This window comes from Schistocerca nitens, chromosome 1 (assembly GCF_023898315.1).
Source record: "Schistocerca nitens isolate TAMUIC-IGC-003100 chromosome 1, iqSchNite1.1, whole genome shotgun sequence".
NCBI lineage: Eukaryota > Metazoa > Arthropoda > Insecta > Orthoptera > Acrididae > Schistocerca > Schistocerca nitens.
The window spans coordinates 923,436,357-923,460,054 of record NC_064614.1 but is presented as its reverse complement, the minus strand read 5'-3'; the positions used below and the strand labels follow the sequence as shown (position 1 = coordinate 923,460,054).

At 38.7% G+C, this 23,698-nt stretch overlaps 1 protein-coding gene across 2 annotated transcripts in view; it reads left to right on the top strand.

The window, feature by feature from the left end:
* LOC126192803 (serine/threonine-protein phosphatase 2A 56 kDa regulatory subunit epsilon isoform) overlaps positions 1 to 23,698 on the top strand; it is a 301,524-nt gene that overhangs the window by 211,468 nt on the left and 66,358 nt on the right. For both annotated transcript variants that reach the window (XM_049932632.1, XM_049932633.1), the window contains exons 5-6: positions 1,553 to 1,683; positions 16,762 to 16,821. In XM_049932632.1, the coding sequence (XP_049788589.1) occupies positions 1,553 to 1,683; positions 16,762 to 16,821 (191 nt within the window). The remainder of the gene's footprint in view (positions 1 to 1,552; positions 1,684 to 16,761; positions 16,822 to 23,698) is intronic.

Below are 23,698 nucleotides of genomic sequence, written 5' to 3'. Positions count from 1 at the left end.
TTGCATTTATAAAATTGGGAGCGTCATCAGAAAGGAGAAATCTCTCCTCGTAAATAGACAATGCATAATGTACGGTATTTGTGAAAGTTCTCCTTTTTTCATCATCAGATTCCTCCATTGTTTTGTCATGACATTTTCTGGTTGATGAATTTGCATTGTCAGACATTTTAAATACTAAACACTCACAAAACAAATGCAAGAGGAAAACACAAAAATATGAATAAAAAAGAACGGATTTGTGATTGGTAACTGCAAATCCACCAATGATTTTGAGACCAAGGGAGAAATGAGAGCAAATATGAAAGTTGATACAATGGTTAAAATCACTTGACAAAGGATTAGAAAATTTAAAAATGCTAAATTTGAAGCAAATAACCGAAGAAAAATAACAACATTTAAAAAAAAATGTTAAACGAACATGACAGGATTGGAACATTCTGATTCCCAGTCATTTATGCCATCCATTACGCTACGACAGCAGTAAAAAATGGAATGTTAATTTAATGTACTAAATAACAAGGTGAAATTGTTTTTCGGCTTTTTCTCGTAAATGAGGGCCCACCATGGTGAATGGCTTCAGGGTGCGATACCTGGGTTCTTAACCTACACCACCATATAGGTGGTTGCAAAATGTCAGGTGCACCATTGGGGGCCTCTTCTTGTAAGAGATAAGAATAAAACATACTATGCAGCCTCTTCTTCAACTAGGGAATTGTTAACAAACATAATGGGAAGTCCGGATTTGGATATCGGCAATATTACGAAAAGGATAGATTGCTACTCACTTTAAAGCTGATACGTTGAGTTTGCTGACAGCCATAGTGAAGACTGTTACAAATTGAGCTTTTGATCAAAGCCTTCTTCAGAAAAGAAAACAAACTCATACAAGAAAGCACACCTCACACACAAGACCACTGTCTCCAGCTGGAGTAGATTGAGATAGCAACCATGTATGCGTGAGGTGTGCTTGTTTGTGTGAATGACGGTGTGCCATTTTTACGGTGAATAGCAATGTATCCTTTTCATGATACTGTTAACAGAGAATTTATTCAAAAAATGTTTTGTATGATGCCAGTTAAAAATACTGGATGAACATACCAGCTTCAATAGCCCCGCTATGTGTGGCTTTATTAACTTAGATTCCCATTGAAATAATTGCTGTTTTCCATTCTGAAATATTGATCTAAGAAGTATTGTATTTCGGTGACAAAATAGTAGGGAGTAACTGTAACCACAGTAGAGCTGAACCATATTTTCTGCAGATGGACTTATTCTTCTACACAGATAGAGATCCAGTTAGATGTAATATCAATCATGCCAGCAAAATTTGAGCAGTCGTGCACAGTATTTTATTTTCTCATGAACATTTTCACATGCCAGTGAAGAACATTTTCAGTCAGATTCATTTTGTAAGTATATAAATAAAATTATTGTTCACCAAAAAAAGGATGATAAACTACATGTCATGAACTTGAAGCTTTTATCCAAGCATGTGCCTGCAACATTATATTCTCTCCATAATGCTCTTCATGGTTATTTACTGTTTTTTCAGCTGCTGGATTTGTTCGACAGTGAAGATCCTCGAGAACGAGATTTCCTTAAGACTGTGCTTCATCGTATATATGGCAAATTTCTTGGGCTCCGTGCATTTATTCGTAAACAAATAAATAACATCTTCCTAAGGTAAAACCATTAGCCATAGAAAATTCTTAGTTGTTCTGGGATGAATAAAAATGTTAATTGCTATAAAAACAAAACTGCTTACACAAAATAACAAATTATATTACAGGACCATGTTTCGTTATAAACATGTATGTTCATAACTTTACTTCATTGGTTTATTGTTTTCCATGTAAGCTGGAATATTACATTTTGAATTAAGTGTCAAACTTGGGTAAAAAGATGTTTCATTTCAAAACAAATATTTCACTCTGGTATGTGTAACGTGTGCTGTGCTGGAACTCGTAACACGATCCTTTCTTTGAGCATTGCTCTAACGTACTTAATAAAAGCTCTCCTCCATACCTAGTTGGATTAACACTCCTGGAAAGTGGAAAATACATACGGACTGTAGTGAAGCTGTGAGACCATGTCACCAGTTGTGCACGGATAACATTGCCCACAAAAGGAAAGCTTGTGGGTTCAAGCTCCAGCATGTAATCTTAGCTTTCCACAAAATTTAAAGGGTTCCATTCGTAAACAAATGTGTAACAGCATAGTAAGGTAATGTGTGTACTTAGATATTGCAGTGTCCCAAGTTCTCAACATTTGTTATCTGTATATAAGTATAAATAAGTGATTTGATATGCTAATGTGAAGGTAACTCAGTTTTTGGCATTATGAACTATTGATGTTGCGTGAGCTGCCTAGTTGTAGCCCAGGAATGAAATGCCATTGGAGTGCCTTGAAGTGTATTCTCATAGCAGTGGGCTTGCTTGCAAACACAGAAAGGTATTTGAAGGAAATTTATTTAAGCTCATTTATGGCCAGCTACCTTATTCATTATTACTTGCCCACGATCCATTGAAATAAATAGTAGAAGATTTTGACTGCATGAAGCACTGTAGCTTTGTGGAAGTAACAAAGTGCTCCTGCTATTCACTAATTGTGAACAAAAATGTACAAAAAATTCTTCATTTCATATTCATACTGACATCTATTCTTCCTGATTGACTTTGTTGTCATCTCTCTCTCTCTCTCTCTCTCTCTCTCTCTCTCTCTCCCTCTCCCCCTCCCCCTTTCCCCCCTCCCCCTCTTCACCCTCTCACACACACACACACACACACACACACACACACACACACACACACACACATTGGTCTGTATATAAGCCACAAATTTTTTGCGTAATAGAAACTTGATCTTAATAGCTTGTTCCTTAGCTTGAACTGGAGCAACAACTTGGAACAGGGACAGAGAGAGAGATTACATTGGGTGGGTGGGTGGTTGGTGGCAAAATGTGGGGGAAGAATGGGTAGGTCTAACGGTCTTCTGACAACACAAGATGGTGTGATACTGGGGTGCAAGACTCGCACATCTCTTGCAGTTGACTCACGTATTGTGTGCAGCTGATGTTCTTCTCGGGTCAGATGGCTGCATCGATCTTCGCAAACTCATCTTCTCTGAAGACACTAGCTGGTTAAAGAAATTTCAAAATAGACTTCTTTTCTACTCTTGAAATGATTTTGTACCCTCTGTATACTTTTGTTCAACTCTGTTATATTTTCTTCTCTACAATAAAACAACTTCACAAGTTTCACACTAACTTTCAGCTCTCGCAAGTCAACCCCATCTTGGACTATTAGAAACTAACAAATACAATTATAACCACTATAAAACCAGTTATTGCTTCTCGCAAATACAACACCTGAAAGTCAAAAAAAAGGTCTTTAGTTCAATACATAATTCATTTGTTCACAACAGTACAGTTGTTACACAGTCAAGGAATAGAACATTCTTGCTCCTTGTACTGGACATACAGCTTCTCAGACGCGCGCTACAAACACTTGGCCGCGTCGATCAACTGTCACTATTGCCATATTCTCCCGATACACATCCATCCTGCACACACAGAAACTGGCGGCGAGGTAGACACATCTCCACTCTCTCACCCTCGTACTTAAAATATCAGGTGTTCGAGACGGTGGAAACCTGAGTGTCTGTAGAATTTACACCAAAATTCTCAAGGCACTACATATCCCTCCCCTTTGTTCGAACACGCAATATTTTATACACATTCATTATGTACAATTTCACAAGATAAATAATTATCTTTTAACAATGCCTCTCTTTCCACTAATAACCGTGCCTCTTTTACCACAATTATAATACTTGACCCTTTGAATCCATGTTTGAGTTAGCTCTGTTTCCTATTCCTCCTCCAATCTAAATTTACAAGTGTACATAACTCACGAATATTTTGCTGCTTTGTTCTTAATTCCCGTACTACTTCTTCATTACTCAGTCATTACTTATTGTAATCCTGTGGAACTCTGTGTAGAATAAAAGTGTTCCCTTCTTGGACATTTGTAAACCTGAAACTCAATTAGGCTATTTATGCATAGAATTCAAACTTGCCAGACTCATCCCTTTAAATGTGTGACTTCTGTCACGATACTGCCCCTTTAGGAACAGTACCTATACCTTACATGGATTGGTCCTAGGAGTACCCTTTATCATTCTGTTTTGGTAGGTATGCCCCTTTCTCACTCCTATCCTCCTATAGTACAGGTCAGTCCCCTTCTTGGTGCCCCTGTCCTCGCAGTTAGGTCAGCCTTTCATAGGTCTGCCTATCCACCCTTTTTCTCATCCAATAAATGTCGGGTGTGCCCTCCGTATACTTCTTGAGTAGGCCTCCTGGTTCATTGCCCTAGCATACATCTTTATGTATACTATTCTTAAATATTCTCTGGTAAAATTACATATCTCCTTCACTCTTCTATTCCACTTTCTAATACCCTAGAATCCTCTTTCACTCCTCACTTCTACCATATTAAAAGATATCATGCCTACACATAGTAGATGCTATGCCTACCTGTATTTACTAACTACCAGTAGATATTATGCCTTTTCTCAAAGGGCTAGCACGGCACATGTAAATATATATTTGAGAGAGACAAAAAAATAACTATGCAGAACCGTCACATATCAACAATGTAATATGTGCATCGACTCAGATGAACATATATCTTTATTCCCTTACCGTCCTTAGCAGTTCTGGCATAACTTCAGGTTCCTAATTTGTAATTCTTCTGTTTGTGCTTAAGTATGTCTTTGTTTGTATGTAGATGTGTGTTTGTGTATCCTGATTCTTCAGCTGACTTATGTGAAATAAGTTGAAGATTTTAATGAAACATGGAAATTGAGGAGGACTTCAGCGATAGACGTATATGCAAATGGAAAGAGGGAAAGATAAACAGGTACACAGATGAGAAGTAAGGAAGGGAAAAGTAGAACTGGTTGCTAAGGTCGAAGAAAAGAAAGAAGATAGCCCCAAAGACAGGGAAACCCTTCCCACACCCCTTCCCCAGCATCCCTACTTAAACGGTACTTGAGTGAGAAGCCGGAGGAGGTATGATGTTAAATGTCTCCTACAGAATGAGCATTCTGCCTTTCACCTTTGAAGCCCCGGAAGGAAAATCTTAGCAAAACCTATGGAACGGCAAGTGGTGAAGAATCAGTTAAACTTGTCTGCGAGAGTTGTATGAAAAAGTGGGGTGTGTGATTAGTTTTAGTCCTGCCTGTACTTACTCTACCCACCCCTTCCAAAAGGGACACAAGCTCTCCCATTTACATTACAGCTCACAAAAGGTATAAAATTATTCTATAAAAATAGAAAATCGTACACTAAGATAACTTAGTTGTTCAGTCATTCGGTTTACCCAGTTTGCAGTTTGAATAGTACCATGATATTATCTTTATACTCTTACTATATTTAATGCCTAGAGATCACTGTTCATTTGTGATTCTCTTAAATTGGTCCTAATCTTGTAGTCATATTTGGTTTCCTACGTACTAAAATTGTAGGATAGTGTAAGAATTCAAGAATAGATTACAGAACAGTTTAAGAATTGAAGGGAATTCGGTGCTGGAAAACTAAGTTTGAAGAAACACCATAAACAACTAGGGATCCGACGGTTGTCACTCTGCCCCTTAACGTAGAACGTTAACGTCCCTGGGGGATATAAAACTTTATGTCTTTTACGTTGTATTTTCCTTTTTATGATCAACAGAGTTCTTAGAAACTATTGTTTAATTAAGTTGGTAATCAACAGTAGGTTGTTGCAGCCAAGTAAAATATTTAATAAGGGGTTCTTCCACAAAAGGGTTTACCTATTACTTCCAAAGGAGTTGATCCAGTTGATAAATGTGGTAATTCATTTAAAATAAGCTCGAAGTCTTTAACTTTCGTTGCCCATGATGTATGTTTTGCATGGCAGTATGTACGGCATAATTTTCCAATTTCTTCCATAACCCTTTCACATGGGTTAGAAGACGGATTATAGTTGGAGATTAATACCTGACTAATATCTACCCACGCTAAAAATTTTTTAAAATCGTTACTATCAAATTGTGGTCCATTGTCGGAGAGGAATCATTTTGGTTTGCCCACCTCAAGAAAGTATTGTTGCAGACAGTGTAGCACTGTTGGTGTATTTGCTTTCTTAATAGGATACAACTTAACATACTTAGACCAACACTCTATGAGAGCAAAAATGTATGCCAGTCTTCCGTTTCCTTTAGGAATTGGTGCGAAGAAATTTGCTGCTGTAAGATCATGTAATGCCTTAGGGATGATCGGATACATTTTGTATCTAACATGAGTGTTACTCTCTCTCACTTTCTGACAGGTTTCACAAGTTCTAATTAAAGATGCTACCTAATGTCCCAACTGTTTAAAATAATAGAACTTGTTTATGTGGGCTATACATTTTATTATTCCGAAGTGTCCCTACCCTGTATGGACATCACACACAATTTCGTCCTCCGTCAACTGCAGGATACATAAATGCCACTGTCGAGATGTTATACTGTCTCTCCATAATAGAATTTGCCCTATAATTTTCCATTTCCTTGCTTGATTAGGAGGTAAAGATTTTCTATTACACATAGCATATATTTCTGTAAAATAGGAATCATGATGGATATTGTCGGTTATTCTTTGAGCCATTTCTTGTACCCTGTTGTGCCGATATTCTGTTCTCATAAAATTTATCGCAAAAATTGTGCTGGGTCCTTCTCTGTTTTAAGTCTTTCATATCTACAGGTACTCTAGACAAAGCTTCAGGTACAATATTTTTCAGACCGTTTTACCTATTGTATTCTAATGTCATGCTCCTGTAAGAATAGCATCCATCGCATTAATCTACTATGCAACAATCGACTGTTCATTAAAAAGGATAGCACTTGATGATCTGTATATACATGGATTTCTGAACCCCAAATTAGTGTTTGGAATTTTTGTATACTCTGTACTATGGCCAATAGTTCTTTTTCTGTTGCTGTGTAGTTTAACTCATGTTTGTTGAGACTCCAGCTAGCAAAAGCTATAGATGTGTGAACCCACTCTCCTTGAAAATGTTCTACTGCTATACCGTAGCCGGAAGCGTCTGTTGCAAACTTGAACGGTTCACCCATAACCGGATGGTGTAATATAGTTGATTCTACTAATGCTTTTTTCACATTTTCAAATGCATCATTGTCCTCTTGGCTCCAAATCCACGGTATTGGTTCTTGACTTCGTATATACCGTCTATAATACCCAGCCATTCCAATAAATTCCTTCAGTTGTCTTATGTTTCTAGGAGATTGACATTCTTAATAGCCTTTATCCGTTCTGGATCTGGTCTAATTCCCTGCACTCTGATGATATGCACTAAAAACTTAAGCTCTTGCCTAGCAAAGTGCCACTTGGATGGTTTTACTGTAATACCTTTTTCTTTAAACCACCGCATCATTTTTCTTAGGTTTAATGTTCTTCCCGTGTAGCGGATATAATAAGGATATTGTCCACTTATATTATTAAGTCCTTTAACAATTCCCTTCCTAACGCTTCGTCCAGTGCGCGTATAAAAACAGATACCGAGATATTTAGTTCAAATGCTAACACATTAAAATGATATGATTTCCCATCAAATAGAAATGCTGTATACTACTTTGAATCAGGGTGTAACCAAATTTGCCAATACCCAGCACTCAGGTCCATCGTGCTAAAATAATGTGCTTTTTCAAATTTGGGCAGTAATTACTCGATATTAATTGGTCTGTCTCATTCTGTCTCTCTGTGTTTATTCAAAGTGCGCGCGTCTAGCACTAATCTCACATGCCCAGTAGCTTTTTTTTACCACGACTAAAGGGTTATTCATAACACTCGTACTGTGTTCTATTATTTTGCTGTCAATCATCTTATCTATTTATTCTTTAATCGCTTCTTTCAAACTCACCGGTATCGGATAAGGTTTATAGAAAAATGGAGTATTGACTTTGATCTTAAATTTACATACGTAGTCACTAATACTACATGGACTATCAGAAAATACAATTTTATATTCCAGTAGAATTTTATCTAAATCCAATTTTTGGTTGTTGGTTAGTATTGAGGATTCACTTACTTTATTTTGTATGGCAGCTTGGTGTGATGCATGCCTTAAGTTTCTATCTCTGATTGCACTGTTGCTGTTAATTGTAAATGCTGATTCTCAGTTATTTGTTTACTACTATAGGGGTCAGTCTCAAACTTTACACAATATTTATCACCACCTTTACTAAAATAAAGAAAATTTTCCTCAAAATTTAATATGACGTTAAATTTTGATAGCCAGTCTATGTCAATCAACACATCCCTATTGACATTTTCCACTACTAAAAGTGTCTGACAAATGGGGCATTCCCAATGATACAGTTCACCTGGGCTTCATGTTTCACAACTTTACTTTTGGTCCGAGTTATACCTAATATGTACACTCCTGTTACCGGTAGTAGCAGTAAGTTATGTTTAGTTCACAATGTATTAAAGAAATCATTAGAAATAAGTGACACCTCACTACCAGAATCAATAAATATGTTAACTTCAAAATCTTCCACCCTTCCAACTACTTGTATAATTGGTTGTGGATTAACAGTCGTTAAGCTAGGTTCTTCTAGCAACAATCATTCTTTGGTCAGTACTTTTTGTGTAAAGCTAATGTATTTATTATAAGCTAGGCCTCATAATGTATTTCTACAACCTGGGCCCCGACCCTGGATCCAGATCGCATAAAGTTTTCCTCATTGTTTGTAATTACCTGCTGGTTACCAAATCGGGATATTACATTTCTATTTTGTAATCTATTGCTACTAGGTACAAATTCCTGCCACGTTACTGGGCCTATATTTTGAAGGTGGTTGTTTCTCTTGATAACTTTCGCTATCACTATTCCGTCTACACCGGTGTACTCTAGCTACATTAGCTCCATGCCTCTTTGTCATTACTACTATTGTTATTTTTCAGAAATTCTGACTTTCGCTTTGATGTACATTCTCATTCCTGTCTTTCTTTTATTTTTTCCCAGCAAGTGCAACTACAAAGGATAACAATTCTTCTGCAGTCTTCCATCCACTACATAATATATCTTTCCTAGCGTAGATAGGTAATCACCTTATTACGATCCTAACTAACCCTTCTTCCTCCATGGCTTGATATAAGTACTTTGCCCTTGTCAAATGCAAGTCAAAATATCTTCTCATTGTTCCCCACTTACTGTTATAATACTTTGGATCCCACAGATCAGATAATTTTTTGTGGGCACTTGCTGACCAGTACTTCTCCTTAAACTTTTTCTGGAAGTCTGCCCAAGATGAAAAATTCTCAGATGTTCACAGTGCCCCATTCAGAAGCCTCTCCTAAAAGGCACCCTGCCATGAATTCTATCTTTTTTGAGTCTTCCCAGTTTTTCGGCAAGGCTCAGTTAAATCGTTTCAGAAAATGAGTTGAGTGTGCTTCCCCGTCTGGCTATTTTGGAAACTGCCTGGATAATCCCGAATTTGCTCCCCATTGTAGGTCGGTTATTGCATCACTGGTTAACACCACATTAGAAGAAGTCACTATTTTGTCTATCTTATCCTGTATAAGTTTGAACTATCTATGCCTTTCTTCGTATCGTTAAGTTCCAAAGCTAAATCTGAAGAAACGTTGTTAGGGTTACCCTCTCGGCCACTTTTCTGCATATTAACTCTTCTACTTGTTCCTCCAGATTGCTTATATTTAAGGTATCTGATATCGCTAGTTTCTCTTTAAAATACCTTTCCACGGTATCAACTCGATTGTTGACACCTGCAATTTGTGACTGGAGAAAAGGAATTAGCTTATCTTGTTTGTCAATACTATCCTTCAGGTTGTACAACCTCTGATTTACAACATCGAAGGTAACATTGCGTACGCTTTGAAATGATCCTAATTTTTCAACAAGTTCCATTTCTACATTGCTACATTTATCTTCAATGTCAAATTATATATAAAAACAAAGATGATGATGACTTACCGAACGAAAGTGCTGGCAGGTCGATAGACCCACAAACAAACACAAACACACACACAAAATTCAAGCTTTCGCAACAAACTGTTGCCTCATCAGGAAAGAGGGAAGGAGAGGGAAAGACGAAAGGATGTGGGTTTTAAGGGAGAGGGTAAGGAGTCATTCCAATCCCGGGAGCGGAAAGACTTACATTAGGGGGGAAAAAGGACGGGTATACGCGCGCGCGCGCGCACACACACACACACACACACACACACACACATACAGACACAAGCAGACATCTCACAAGCAGACATATTTAATGAAATATGTCTGCTTGTGTCTGTATATGTGTGGATGGATATATATATATGTGTGTGTGTGTGTGTGTGTGTGTGTGTGTGTGCGCGCGAGTGTATACGCGTCCTTTTTTCCCCCTAAGGTAAATCTTTCCGCTCCCGGGATTGGAATGACTCCTTACCCTCTTCCTTAAAACCCACATCCTTTTGTCTTTCCCTCTCCTTCCCTCTTTCCTGATGAGGCAACAGTTTGTTGCGAAAGCTTGAATTTTGTGTGTGTGTTTGTGTTTGTTTGTGTGTCTATCGACCAGCCAGCGCTTTCGTTCGGTGTTTTTTCCCCCCTCCTTTGTGTTAAATCCTGAAGTAGCTCATCCTGTTCCTGGTTAAATTCAGTAAATAGCTGATTAACGTGAGTATTCAAAGAACTAGTGAGTTCACTCTTTATATCTAACTTTAGATTTTCTACCTTATCATTTAAATGAGTCAAATTCAGTCTTTAATAAAACTATTTTTGTCGCTTGACTGTTCAAGGTTTCACTCTGAACATTTAAACTAGAATGTACTAAACCTTTTTCTCTCCTTAGAACTTCATTCTGAGCATTTAATTTTTCACTTGGAGTTACACTTTGTACTTCTGGTTTTTCGCTTAAATTTGCACTCAGTTCATCTCTCAAGGCAGCATTTTGAGCATTTTTCTCTGGTTATCTAATTTAGCACTTTGGTTATCTAATCTAGCATTTAGTTCTTGTCTCAAGGAAGCAATTTGAGCATTTACAGCTGCTGAATCTGCCTGCTGGGCTTTAATTAAATTCACTAATTCAGATAGTCTGTCATTTCCCTATTCACCTTAATGACTGTGGTTGGTTCTGAAATTTGTTGCTATTCTTGATCCATAATTTTATGGATGTTGGACCTAGTAATCATCTAAAGAAAATTCACCACTGAATACAATAATTACACTAACAGTTTATCATGCCCAGTTCCTTAATCTTTCTTCTCTCTCTTCTCAGCAATCACAGGCCCTGTAACCCACACCCTGCATCGACCACCTGCTTCCACCGCCTTCTATCTCTCGCAGCCTCTCTCCACCCTGTAGAAATTCTTAATGCTGCGATGTCCTTCTCTCTATGTCATCTTTCCATGTTGTACGAGGTCGCCCCAATGGTCTTGTTGCCGGAGAGTTCCTTCAAATGCTTTCTTGGTGATTCTGTAGTTCTCCATTCTGGCCACATGGCCAGCCCATTGCAGTCTCCTACCTTTTAATTTCTGGATGATAGTGGGTTGCTTCATTAACTGATAAATTTCATTGTTCTTTAGAATTCTCCGTGTGCCATTCTCCAACACAGGTCCCCAGATTTTTCTCATTACTTTTCTTTCAAAAACATTCAGTTTTTCTCTTTCATTCTTTGTAAGTGTCCAGCTTTCTGAACTGTATAGTACTATGGGGCAGATAATAATGTTATATATATCATCATCTTTGTGGTGATTGACAAAGCTTTACTTTTGAGTGGGTTGCTTAGTGAGTACAGACATCTTGGCCCTGAGGCTATTCTTTCGTTTATATCTATTGTTATGGTATTTTTACTCTTGAAAGATGATACTAGGTATTTAATTTGGAGAACTTTTCTGAATTTAGAGTGTTGGTCAATTTCAAAGTAAGGATTTGGGTTTATGACTCAACCTATTTCCATATATTCGGTTTTCTCTTGGTTAATCAAAAGCCTGATTTTGCTGGCACTGTGTCCAAGAGATCTGTACATGTCTTTCAGTTCTTCAGTTTCACTCAGCAACACTATATCATCTGCATAAGCCAGGAGTTTTACTTCACTGTGTTCAAATCGCAGACCATTGTATAGATGTAAATTAATCTCCCGAACCACTTTCTCTATTGCAAGGTTGAACAGGACACATGAGAGCGTCTCCCTGTCGTAAGCCTGTTTTAGTTGGAAAGGTGGGGGATATGGATCCTCTGAACTCCACTGCTGCCTGGGAACCATCCATGCACAGTTGTACCATCCCAATGATTTTACTGGGCATACTAAATTCTCATAATGTGTAGTAGAGGCTACTTCTGTGGATGCTGTCATAGGCTCGCTGGAAGTCGTTAAAGAGACAGCACTGGACGGTTTTGTTAAATTTCCAGTATTTCTCAAAGATTTGTTGTATAGTAAACAAATTATCAGTTGTGGAACGGTTTGTTCGAAATCCAGCCTGGTAATCTTGAATAATGTTTTCTGCTTAAGGTTAAAGTTTTTCCAGAATGGTCATTGACAGGATTTAGTATGTTATGTTCAGCAAACTGATTCCTCTGTAATTTCCACATTCCATTCTGTTTCCATTCTTGTGTATGGGACAAATTATTGCAGTTTTCCAATCTTCAGTTTTCCAGATCATTGTGATAAGGTTATAAATTTCTTTGTGTAGTTTGCTTCTGCCCTCTTTTTAACATCTCTGCTGATATCAGGTCCTTGCCTGCTGGCATGTTGTTTTTGAGCTTTTCAATGGAGTGGATCACTTCCTGTTCTGTGATTCTACGTTTGTCATTGTTAATGCTGTCACTCTCAGACATTGCGTAATTGAAGGTTATGTGTGGATCAGTGCAATTTAACATTTCTGAGAAATACTCTTTCCATCTTTCTAGGATACCTTCCAGCTGCGTTAGCATATTTTGATTTTTATCTTTCATGAATAGGTTTTCACTTTGATAACCTCTCTTACTTTTCTTTGTATACTGAAACAACTTCTTTGAGTTTCCATTCCTGCTTTCCACTTCTATACATTCTAGGACTCCAGTTAGATATTTCCGTTTCTCTGTTCTTAGAACTCTTGCTGTTTCTCTTCTAACCGCATTGAACATCTCCCTCCTGTCCTCACTCTCCCTGTTATGCAGCCACAGCATCCTGGCATCTTTCCTCATTTCTACTGTTACTACAGTCTTCATTCTTTCCCAAGCCTTCTCGACAGTATTTTCCTCCTCAGCTTCTTGCAATGCTGTGAATCGGTTATTTATTTCAATCACATAGGCTTCTTTAACAGACAGTTCCTTCAGTCGTATCATGTCTAAATTAGGTTCTGGCGTGGCTTTTGGTTGTTGATTCCAAATCGTCTTGATTTTCATCTTTCCTACCACTAGGAAACAACCTGAGCCAATTTAGGTCCTCTGTACATTCTGACATCTCTTATAAATGAAGTGAAACGTTGATCTGTCATAACATGGTCAATCTGATTTACTGTTTTGCCATCCGGAGAGCACCATGTACCTTTGTTTATATCTTTGTGAGGGAACATCGTTGAGCAAATTCTCATATTCTTTGACAGTGCAAAGTTGGTCATTTTTAATCCATTTTCGTTTGTGATCGAGTGCTTGCTATGTTTTCCTATTGTGTGGATGAACATACCCTCTTTACCTATTTTTCCGTTAAAGTCCCCTAAGATAATTCTCGTATTTCTTGTTGGAATACTTTTGAGTACTCTCTCTAATTCTTCATACTACTTATCTTTCTCATCCTCAGTTGAATCTTCAGTCAGTGCATGGATATTTATGAATGTTATATCGTACCACTGGTGTTTGGTTGTTATGTAAGACATTCTTCTGTTAATGGGATGGAATTCCTTAACCGGATTAAAAATCCTGTTCTTAACAGCAAAACCAGTACCAAATTCATGATGTTTTTCATCTCTCCCATAAAAAATGACACAAATATCCTCCGTGTGTATTGCTTCTCCAAGCCACCTAACTTCCTGTAGAGCTACAATATCTGTCTTGTATGTTTTTAGTTCAGGTATCAAAGTCACTACTGCAGCTGGTTTATTAAGACTACGAATGTTCCATGTCCCAAATGTGAAGCAGTGTTTCTATCTCGCGAATTCCTGTTGCATAGCCAATGTCTGTTTCCTTTGAACCCATTATCTGAGCAAATCATTGATTTAAGCCAGTAGGTAAAGAATCCCCTGTCCGCGTTACGAGCGCTGCGCAGGTTAAGCTTGGTGATGGGGCTGCCACCTCACAGCTTCCAAGCTTGCTGAGTAATATTTTGGATTACCATTTCCTAGGCAGATTGCCTTTCCCAGGCTCCGAGCTCTGCCTGCCCCGTAGAGAAGCCTTCCGCCTCTTCTACCATTGGAATGCTATAAAAAACACTCTCTCCCAGCATCCGAGCTGTTGACGTCCTCTTCTGGTTTTGGTCCACCCTGGGTATTTTGTTTCCCTGGTACCCACCATATCTGGTGAGAATTCCCCTATCCGCGACCTGGGGAAGCGCCCAATGGGGGACCAGCAACCCCTCACGGGTTCCTTCAACTTTACCAAACAATTATTGTTTTTCACTCACCTGGTGTAGAGTTCAAGCTGCGTTGATGCGCAGATGTATAATCAGCATTGGTGGACAGCACTGGCGCCGGCAGCGTCAGACGTTGGATTCAGTGTCGTCGGCGGTGAGCAGCAGTGTGCAGTCGGCATCAGTGACTGGTTACGGCATTGGCGTTAGCACGATGTACGTGTGTGAAGACTGCTTACTCTCCACACCCAACCTTCTTAGTTGACAACCCTCTTAGTTGAAAAGTTCTCTCCGCAATTACTTTCTCATATCTTTTACGGCATTGCACTCGCAACTTTCTTCCATTTGTTCTTTGGACTCAACACAATTACTGAAAACAGTTATCGTATGTTGTTAGGCTTAGTTGCTATGGCAGCACCTAATATCTTCTTTCCATTTCTGTCTTTACATTCCCATTTTCTTCAGGTCCTGTCACGATCGCCATGTTTTAACGGTTTTCTGATGACACGAGACAGTGTGGTACTGGGGTGTGAAAGACTCGCACGTCTCTTGCAGTTGACTCACGTCTTGTGTGCAGCTGATCTTCTTGGGTCAGACGGCTGCATCAATCTTCACAAACTCTTCTTCCCCGAAGGCTCTTAGCTGGTTAAAGGAATTTCAAAATAGACTTCGTTTCTGCTCTTGAAATGATACTGTACTCTCTGGATACTTTTGTTCAACTCTGTTATATTTTCATCTCCACAGTAAAACATCTTCACGAGTTTCACACAAACATTCAGCTCTCACGGGTCAACCCAATCTTGGACCATTAGAAACTAACAAATGTGATTATAATATGTTTGGTTTAATAACCTTTATAAAACCAGTCTTGCTTCTCGCAAGTCCAACACCTGAAAGTCAAATGTGAAAGTCTTTAGTTTGATACATAATTCATTTGTTCACAACAGTACAGTCGTTACACCATCAAGGAGTAGAGCGTGCTTGCTCCTTGTACTGGACATACAGCTTCTTAGGCGCGCTGCAAACACTTGTCCGCGCCGATCGACAGTCAATATTGCCATATTTTGCCGATACACGTCCATCCTACACACACACACACACACACACACACACACACACACACACACACACACACAGAGAGAGAGAGAGAGAGAGAGAGAGAGAGAGAGAGAGAGAGAGAGAGAGGCGGTAGACACATGTCCGCTCTCCCACCCTCATACTTAAAATATCAGGTGTTCGAGATGGTGGAAAGCCGATTGTCTCTAGATTTTACACTGAAATTCTCCAGGCCGTGCTAAGGGTAGTAAAGAGGGATTTCTTATTTTGGGTTATGACAAGAGGTAGTTTAAATTGTAACAGTCCTCCTTTTTTGTGGCCAGGCAGTGGGTATGTGGGAGGGTGATAAGTGACAGGGAAGGCAGGGCATGGGAGATCTGTTTCTGTAAGAGATTGTAAGGGTAATTTTGGTCACAATGTAAGGGATGACCATGAATGGCCAGGCTCTGTGGAAGGGACCCCTGGTGTGGAATGGATAGCAACTGTTGAAGTGGAAGTATTGCTGCTGGTTGGTAGGTTTGATGTATGCAGAGGTACTGATTTGGAATTAGGAACCAAAAACAAAGTGGAGGAAATTTTTGTGTCTGTGCCACCACTTCTTATGGTGCCTTCTAATTTTTTCTTAACAAGTAAAAGACAGGTTTCATATTGATTATTTTTAGTGTGTGCAGTAACACAAATGCGTAAACTGTTCATCTCAAATATTAGACCTCCTTTCAGGTATCTTAATCATAACATTTGTCAGATGTAAACAAAATTACGTATATTTTAAGTACAGAAAATACAGGCAGTAATATCCTACGGTTAATTGTAATCTTGTCACAACGAAGAATTGCGTATCACAGTTTAAAAGTTCATTATGATGTTACAATGTTCCTATGAAAGTGTAAAAATGAACAACTTTTTAACCAATATTGTGCAGAATAAATGAAACGCAACTGCTGAAGTGATCTTTACAGATATTAAAAGAAATATTTAAATTTCTTATTATACAATTTGCTCATAGCAGTCCTATGAAATGGCAAACACAGATTTAAGCAAGAAACTGCTTTATATTTTTTTTTAAAATGAAAGTGTCCTTGTCAATATTAATATTGTTGTTCTTTTTTTGAAAAATGCACTATATTTTTCTTTTAGGTTTGTCTATGAAACTGAACACTTCAATGGAGTTGGTGAGCTACTTGAAATTCTAGGAAGGTATGTAATAAATTCCTGCAGACAGCATAGAGTTTTTTCTCTTATTGTTGAATGTGTTGATCAGCATTGAACAAGTTGATCAGCATTGAACTAGGGATCCTGATCAGACAAAGTAATTGGAATTATTTGTTGAATCTTTGCTGTAATGTATTAAGTAAAGAACTTGGACAAATTATTAATTCCTTGTTCCATCATCTTTCGGGCGTGCACTCGGGACAGCGACAATTCTTCTTGCGATATTTCGGCTAGAAACCTCCCAACCATCTTCAAGGCGAGTCGGAGACTGAGTTCATAGAGTCGTGTTACTCTCCGTATAAATAGGCACGCACTAACGCTATGAACTCAGTCTCCGACTCGCCTTGAAGATGGCTGGGAGGTTTCTAGCCGAAATATCGCAAGAAGAATTGTCGCTGTCCCGAGTGCACGCCCGAAAGATGATGGAACATTATGTCCGCCGGGAAAACTTCAAGAATCATATTAATTCCTTTTCTTGTTGTGCACTACATGACAGCTTTTGGCAACGTTACTGCTCCTCAATAATTAGTTTCAGCAGCTGTTTTAGCAATAAAATAGTGAAATTCTTCACATGCACATGGTAGAGATTGAGGCTTTGATATTATTAAAAATTCATGGCATGCTACAAAGTCCTATAAACATTGTTATTATGACATTTTAATCCACTTGAAAAAATATCTTGTGATAAATCCTCAAATGATCTCTTGGCAATGTTTCACATCTTCAGTAGCATAAACATAACGTTTCATAGGGGGTGGTTGTTTGAAGCACAATATCAGGTTTTCATATTGTTCCTGATTCATATTTCAACTCCATTTGGAAGGAACCAGAACCAGGAACTTTTAGTCCCCCTGCACACTACATTTTCTGTAATTGTGTTAGCATTAGAATGTTTCTTAAAACAAATATCACAGAGTAGTGGTTTTCAACATACGCCTGATTTTTCTTTGCACAGACAAATGTCGTTTGAGGTCAATTAAGGTACTCATACAAGTGAACTGAAGTATAAGACTGTGGGTAATGCATGTCTGTGTACCAGTCAAAGATCTTAAAAAACTGTATATAATATTTTAATGATATCAAATGTAGTCTTTTGAGGACACAGTGTTTCCCTATAAATTTGTGGGTTGCCAAGAATTCCATGACACTCTATGTGATATGCTTATAAAATTCTAATAGGTATGATGGATATGCAAAGTTTTTACTGCCCCCTCCCTATTTATAGCTGTGAACGTAGTCTCGTGCCTAAGAGTGGGTAATGGAAAAAAAAGTCATTTTGAATGTGGCAACAGACCCTCATCAGTCTTGAGCTTAGATTTTATGAATGAAAAGTTCATGTTGTTGGTCACTGCATTGTTCTGGGACCGGATAAGAATGTTGTTGTTGTTGTTGGTGGTGGTGGTGGTGGTGGTGGTGGTGGTGGTGGTGGTCTTCAGTCCTGAGACTGGTTTGATGCAGCTCTCCATGCTACTCTATCCTGTGCAAGCTTCATCATCTCCCAGTACCTACTGCCGCCTACATCCTTCTGAATCTGCTTATTGTATTCATCTCTTGGTCTCCCTCTACAATTTTTACCCTCCACGCTGCCCTCCAACACTAAATTGGTGATCCCTTGATGCCTCAGAATATGTCCTACCAACCGATCCCTTCTTCTAGTCAAGTTGTGCCACAAACTCCTCTTCTCCCCAATCCTATTCAATACCTCCCCATTAGTTGTGTGATCTACCCATCTAATCTTCAGCATTCTTCTGTAGCACCACATTTCGAAAGCTTCTATTCTCTTCTTGTCCAAACTATTTATCGTCCATGTTTCACTTCCATACATGGCTACACTCCATACAAATACTTTTAGAAACGACTTCCTGACACTTAAATTTATACTCAATGTTAACAAATTTCTCTTATTCAGAAACGCTTTCCTTGCCATTGCCAGTCTACATTTTATATCCTCTCTACTTCAACCATCATCAGTTATTTTGCTCCCCAAATAGCAAAACTCCTTTACTACTTTAAGCGTCCCATTTCCTAATCTAATTCCCTCAGCATCACCCGTCTTAATTCGACTACATTCCATTATCCTCGTTTTGCTTTTGTTGATGTTCATCTTATATCCTCCCTTCAAGACACTGTCCATTCCGTTCAACTGCTCATCCAAGTCCTTTGCTGTCTCTTGCAGAATTACAACGTCATCAGTGAACCTCAAAGTTTTTATTTCTTCTCCATCGATTTTAATTCCTATTCCGAATTTGTCTTTTGTTTCCTTTGCTACTTGCTCAATATACAGATTGAATAACATCGGGGAGAGGCTGCAACCCTGTCTCACTCCCTTCCCAACCACTGCTTCCCTTTCATGCCCCTCGACTCTTATAACTGCCATCTGGTTTCTGTACAAATTGTAAATAGCCTTATGCTCCCTGTATTTTACCTCTGCCACCTTCAGAATTTGAAAGAGAGTATTCCAGTCAACATTGTCAAAAGCTTTATCCAAGTCTACAAATGCTAGTAACGTAGGTATGCCTTTTCTAAATCTTTTTCTAAGATAAGTCGTAGGGTTAGTATTGGATAAGAATAAAATAATAAATTTAGAAAATTGGTGTGACTCTCCAAAATATTAGGGCTGCAACAAGACAAAATGTTTTTTATCATAGTAATAAAATGTTTTCATGGATTATTTTGATGGATTTATTTATAAACAGACAACCGAAATGTATAAAGCTGTTCATAATTTTGCTCATTTTTTAATGGAATTGCAAACAGCAGTTCTTTTTTCCTGTGAAACAAAGATATATTTTGCATTTGGTGCTCTACATGAATGTGTAACCCTTACAGCCAGTCAGACTTCATCTGAAATTACTTTTCTGTGTTTTATTTATCATCTCATATAGACACGGCATAAAACTTCTTTTCTGTTGGTGATGACACAGGCTTTGCTTTTCTAATGAACTTCCTCCTCCTGACCACCTAGTTTTTCATCTTCGTAATGCTGGTGGTGGTGGTGGTGGTGGTGGTGGTGGTGATGATGATGATAACAGTCTTTATTTGTCCATATTAACTTTACAGTCTTGGACATTGCCTTTTTTGCGCATTTATAACAATGACATTGTGCCATACATATAATGATTACATAAGTAGCACCATCATAAACATTACTACCACTAATACACTGCAGCGTATAAAAGTAGAACTGCAGGTCAGAATTCTTTAAGTGAGAATAAACATCTTTCAATTAATAATTGTTTCAACTTGCCATTAAAAAGATTGCCATGGTGTTGCTTTGAATTATCTGGCAACTCATTATAGATTTGTCTCACAATTTCAAAAGGACGGTGATATGTAGCTCATTTAAGAGTCAGTAGCATATAATAGTTGCATCTGGTTCATGTATTGTACTTATGAGTCCCTGTTCATTACACTTACTTCAACATTCTCTTTTACAAACATACAGTGAATACACAGTCAGAATTTCTAATTTTTGAAGTAGTATCTATGGGACTAACGTTAGCTTGTATTACCAAACCCTTTCCATGTAAACTGTTGGTGCAAATGTGAGTGGATTAAACCGTAGTACACAGAGTGAGATGGCACACTGGTTAGAACACTGGACTCACATTCAGTAAGACGACATTTCAAACCAGCGTCTGTAATTTCCCTAAATCGCTTCAGGCAAGTGTCGGGATGGTTCCTTTGAAGGGGTATGGCAGACATCCTTCCCCGCAAATCAACCAACTGACCAACCAAACCATAGTACACTTGTTTAAGGAGGGGGGAGGGGACATTACATTTGCAAGACGTTTTAGTAAGTAAACATAACTCGTAACCTTTTTAGAGGTGTAGCTGATACGCTCTTTCCTTGTGAAATGTTCAGAAATCAAAATGCCTGAAAATATAAGTTTATCAGATCTTTCAAATTAGAAAGTGATTCAATATGATAATTATTATAATTTAAAGAGAGCTTTTTTTACTACTATCTTATTCTTATTCAGCATAAGTTTATTCATTGTGAGATTTTCTGTGATCATTTCAAAATTCTCTTTATAGCTTTGGAATGCTAGCTGTTCTATATGGCCCCAGCTAATAAATGATGTATCATCAACATAGTTCACTAGTTCTGAGTTTTTGTGGCAGTGTTAAGTCATTAATATATACAAAAAACAAGAATAGCCGAAGTGTACTTCGCTGGCCTCCATAGTTAAGAGTTCTGTATGCTAAGCTTACTGTTTGGACCCTACTTTCACTCTTATAACTTAGCTTAGTGTACTGTCTTCTATCTTGGAGGTAAGAACTTAAGAATTTTAGTGCTTCTCCTCTTATACAATAAGTTTCTAACTTGGGTAATAGTAGTGCTTGATTCACAGAATCAAATGCTTTAGGCAAATCCAGAAAAGTCCCAATAACTTTGTTTCCTTTATCCAGTCTGTTCAGCAGTTCACGGAAAAAAGTTCCTACTATTGTTATTGTGGATCGTCCTTTTTGGAACCCATGCGGCGAGTTGTTTTAGAGATTTTATTTACAGAAGAAGGACTCCAATTGGTCTAGAAATACTGTTTCAAGCAGCTTGCCAAGTGTTGAAGTCAATGAGATCGGCCTGTAAATATTTATGTAAGTGGTTGCATCCTTTTTATACACTGGCCATATCTCAGTGATTTTTAAAATTTCAGGAAAGAACCCCAGGCCATTTTATCTGTTTATTAAATGTGTTATTGATTTTATTAATTCATTTTTGCATTCTTTAAGCAATGTAGACGATATGTCATCCCACTCATTAAATGTTTTTATTTTGAGTTTTGAGATTGTTTTTGTGACCTCGTGTTCTGTTACAGTTATTCGCTAGTGTAAGTATGTTAGCAAATTACAGCACATTCATTACTTTTATTTCTCAAAGCCATGCTGACACTGCTATAAATAGCTTTCTTCAAGCAAATGCTGAAATATATATGGAGCTAGCAGAAATGAAAACAATTGATGCATATTGTTGTAAAGTGTATGCCAAAAGGAGGCACATCAGGTTAAGTTAATTCTATCAGCAAAAATAACATAAAAGTTGGATGTAACCTAAATGCTGCATAATGATTGAGTAGGATACTGGAATTTGTTTCTACATGTTACATTGCTAAGACACATTATGAAAATAGAGCTAATTGTAAGTAATCCTCCTACATCCTTAATTATCACTTAGCTCCTTGGTACCCTGGAATAAATGAGAAAACAGAAAAAGATCAGAGAAAAATAGCACACTATGGAATGGTTCTATGTGACTGATTAAAGAAGTGACTTGGATCTGCAGCTTATTGGCTTATTCATAGCAGAAGTTAGTACGTTTGTTAGAAAATTTCTGTTTCGATTGTTACACTACTGAAAGTTGTTAATTTTATATACACACACCTAATGAAAGTGCTGGCAGGTCGACAGACACACAAACATACACACAAAATTCAAGCTTTCGCAACAAACTGTTGCCTCATCAGGAAAGAGGGAAGGAGAGGGAAAGACGAAAGGATGTGGGTTTTAAGGGAGAGTGTAAGGAGTCATTCCAATCCCGGGAGCGGAAATACTTACCTTAGGGGGAAAAAAGGACGGGTATACACTCGCACGCACACACACATCCATCCGCACATACACAGACACAAGCAGACATATTTAAAGACAAAGAGTTTGGGCAGAGATGTCAGTCGAGGCGGAAGTGAAGAGGCAAAGATGATGTTGAATGACAGGTGAGGTATGAGTGGCGGCAACTTGAAATTAGCGGAGATTGAGGCCTGGTGGGTAACGGGAAGAGAGGATATATTGAAGAGCAAGTTCCCATCTCCGGAGTTCGGATAGGTTGGTGTTAGTGGGAAGTATCCAGATAACCCGGCCGGTGTAACACTGTGCCAAGATGTGCTGGCCGTGCACCAAGGCATGTTTAGCCACAGGGTGATCCTCATTACCAACAAACACTGTCTGCCTATGTCCATTCATGCGAATGGACAGTTTGTTGCTGGTCATTCCCACATAGAATGCATCACAGTGTAGGCAGGTCAGTTGGTAAATCACGTGGGTGCTTTCACATGTGGCTCTGCCTTTGATCGTGTACTCTGAATGTGGCTCTCCAGCAGGGATACGACTTCCTCAAATCCTGCCCTGAAATGAGATCCATCCTTCATGAAATCCTCTCCACTCCACCAAGAGTGTCTTTCCGCCGTCCACCTAACCTTCGTAACCTGTTAGTTCATCCCTATGAAATCCCCAAACCACCTTCCCTACCCTCTGGCTCCTATCCTTGTAACCACCCCCGGTGTAAAACCTGTCCCGTGCACCCTCCCACCACCACCTACTCCAGTCCTGTAACCCGGAAGGTGTACACGATCAAAGGCAGAGCCACATGTGAAAGCACCCACGTGATTTACCAACTGACCTGCCTACACTGTGATGCATTCTATGTGGGAATGACCAGCAACAAACTGTCCATTCGCATGAATGGACACAGGCAGACAGTGTTTGTTGGTAATGAGGATCACCCTGTGGCTAAACATGCCTTGGTGCACGGCCAGCACATCTTGGCACAGTGTTACACCGTCCGGGTTATCTGGATACTTCCCACCAACACCAACCTATCCGAACTCCGGAGATGGGAACTTGCTCTTCAATATATCCTCTCTTCCCGTTACCCACCAGGCCTCAATCTCCGCTAATTTCAAGTTGCCGCCACTCATACCTCACCTGTCATTCAACATCATCTTTGCCTCTTCACTTCCACCTTGACTGACATCTCTGCCCAAACTCTTTGTCTTTAAATATGTCTGCTTGTGTCTGTGTATGTGCGGATGGATGTGTGTGTGCGTGCGAGTGTATACCCGTCCTTTTTTCCCCCTAAGGTAAGTCT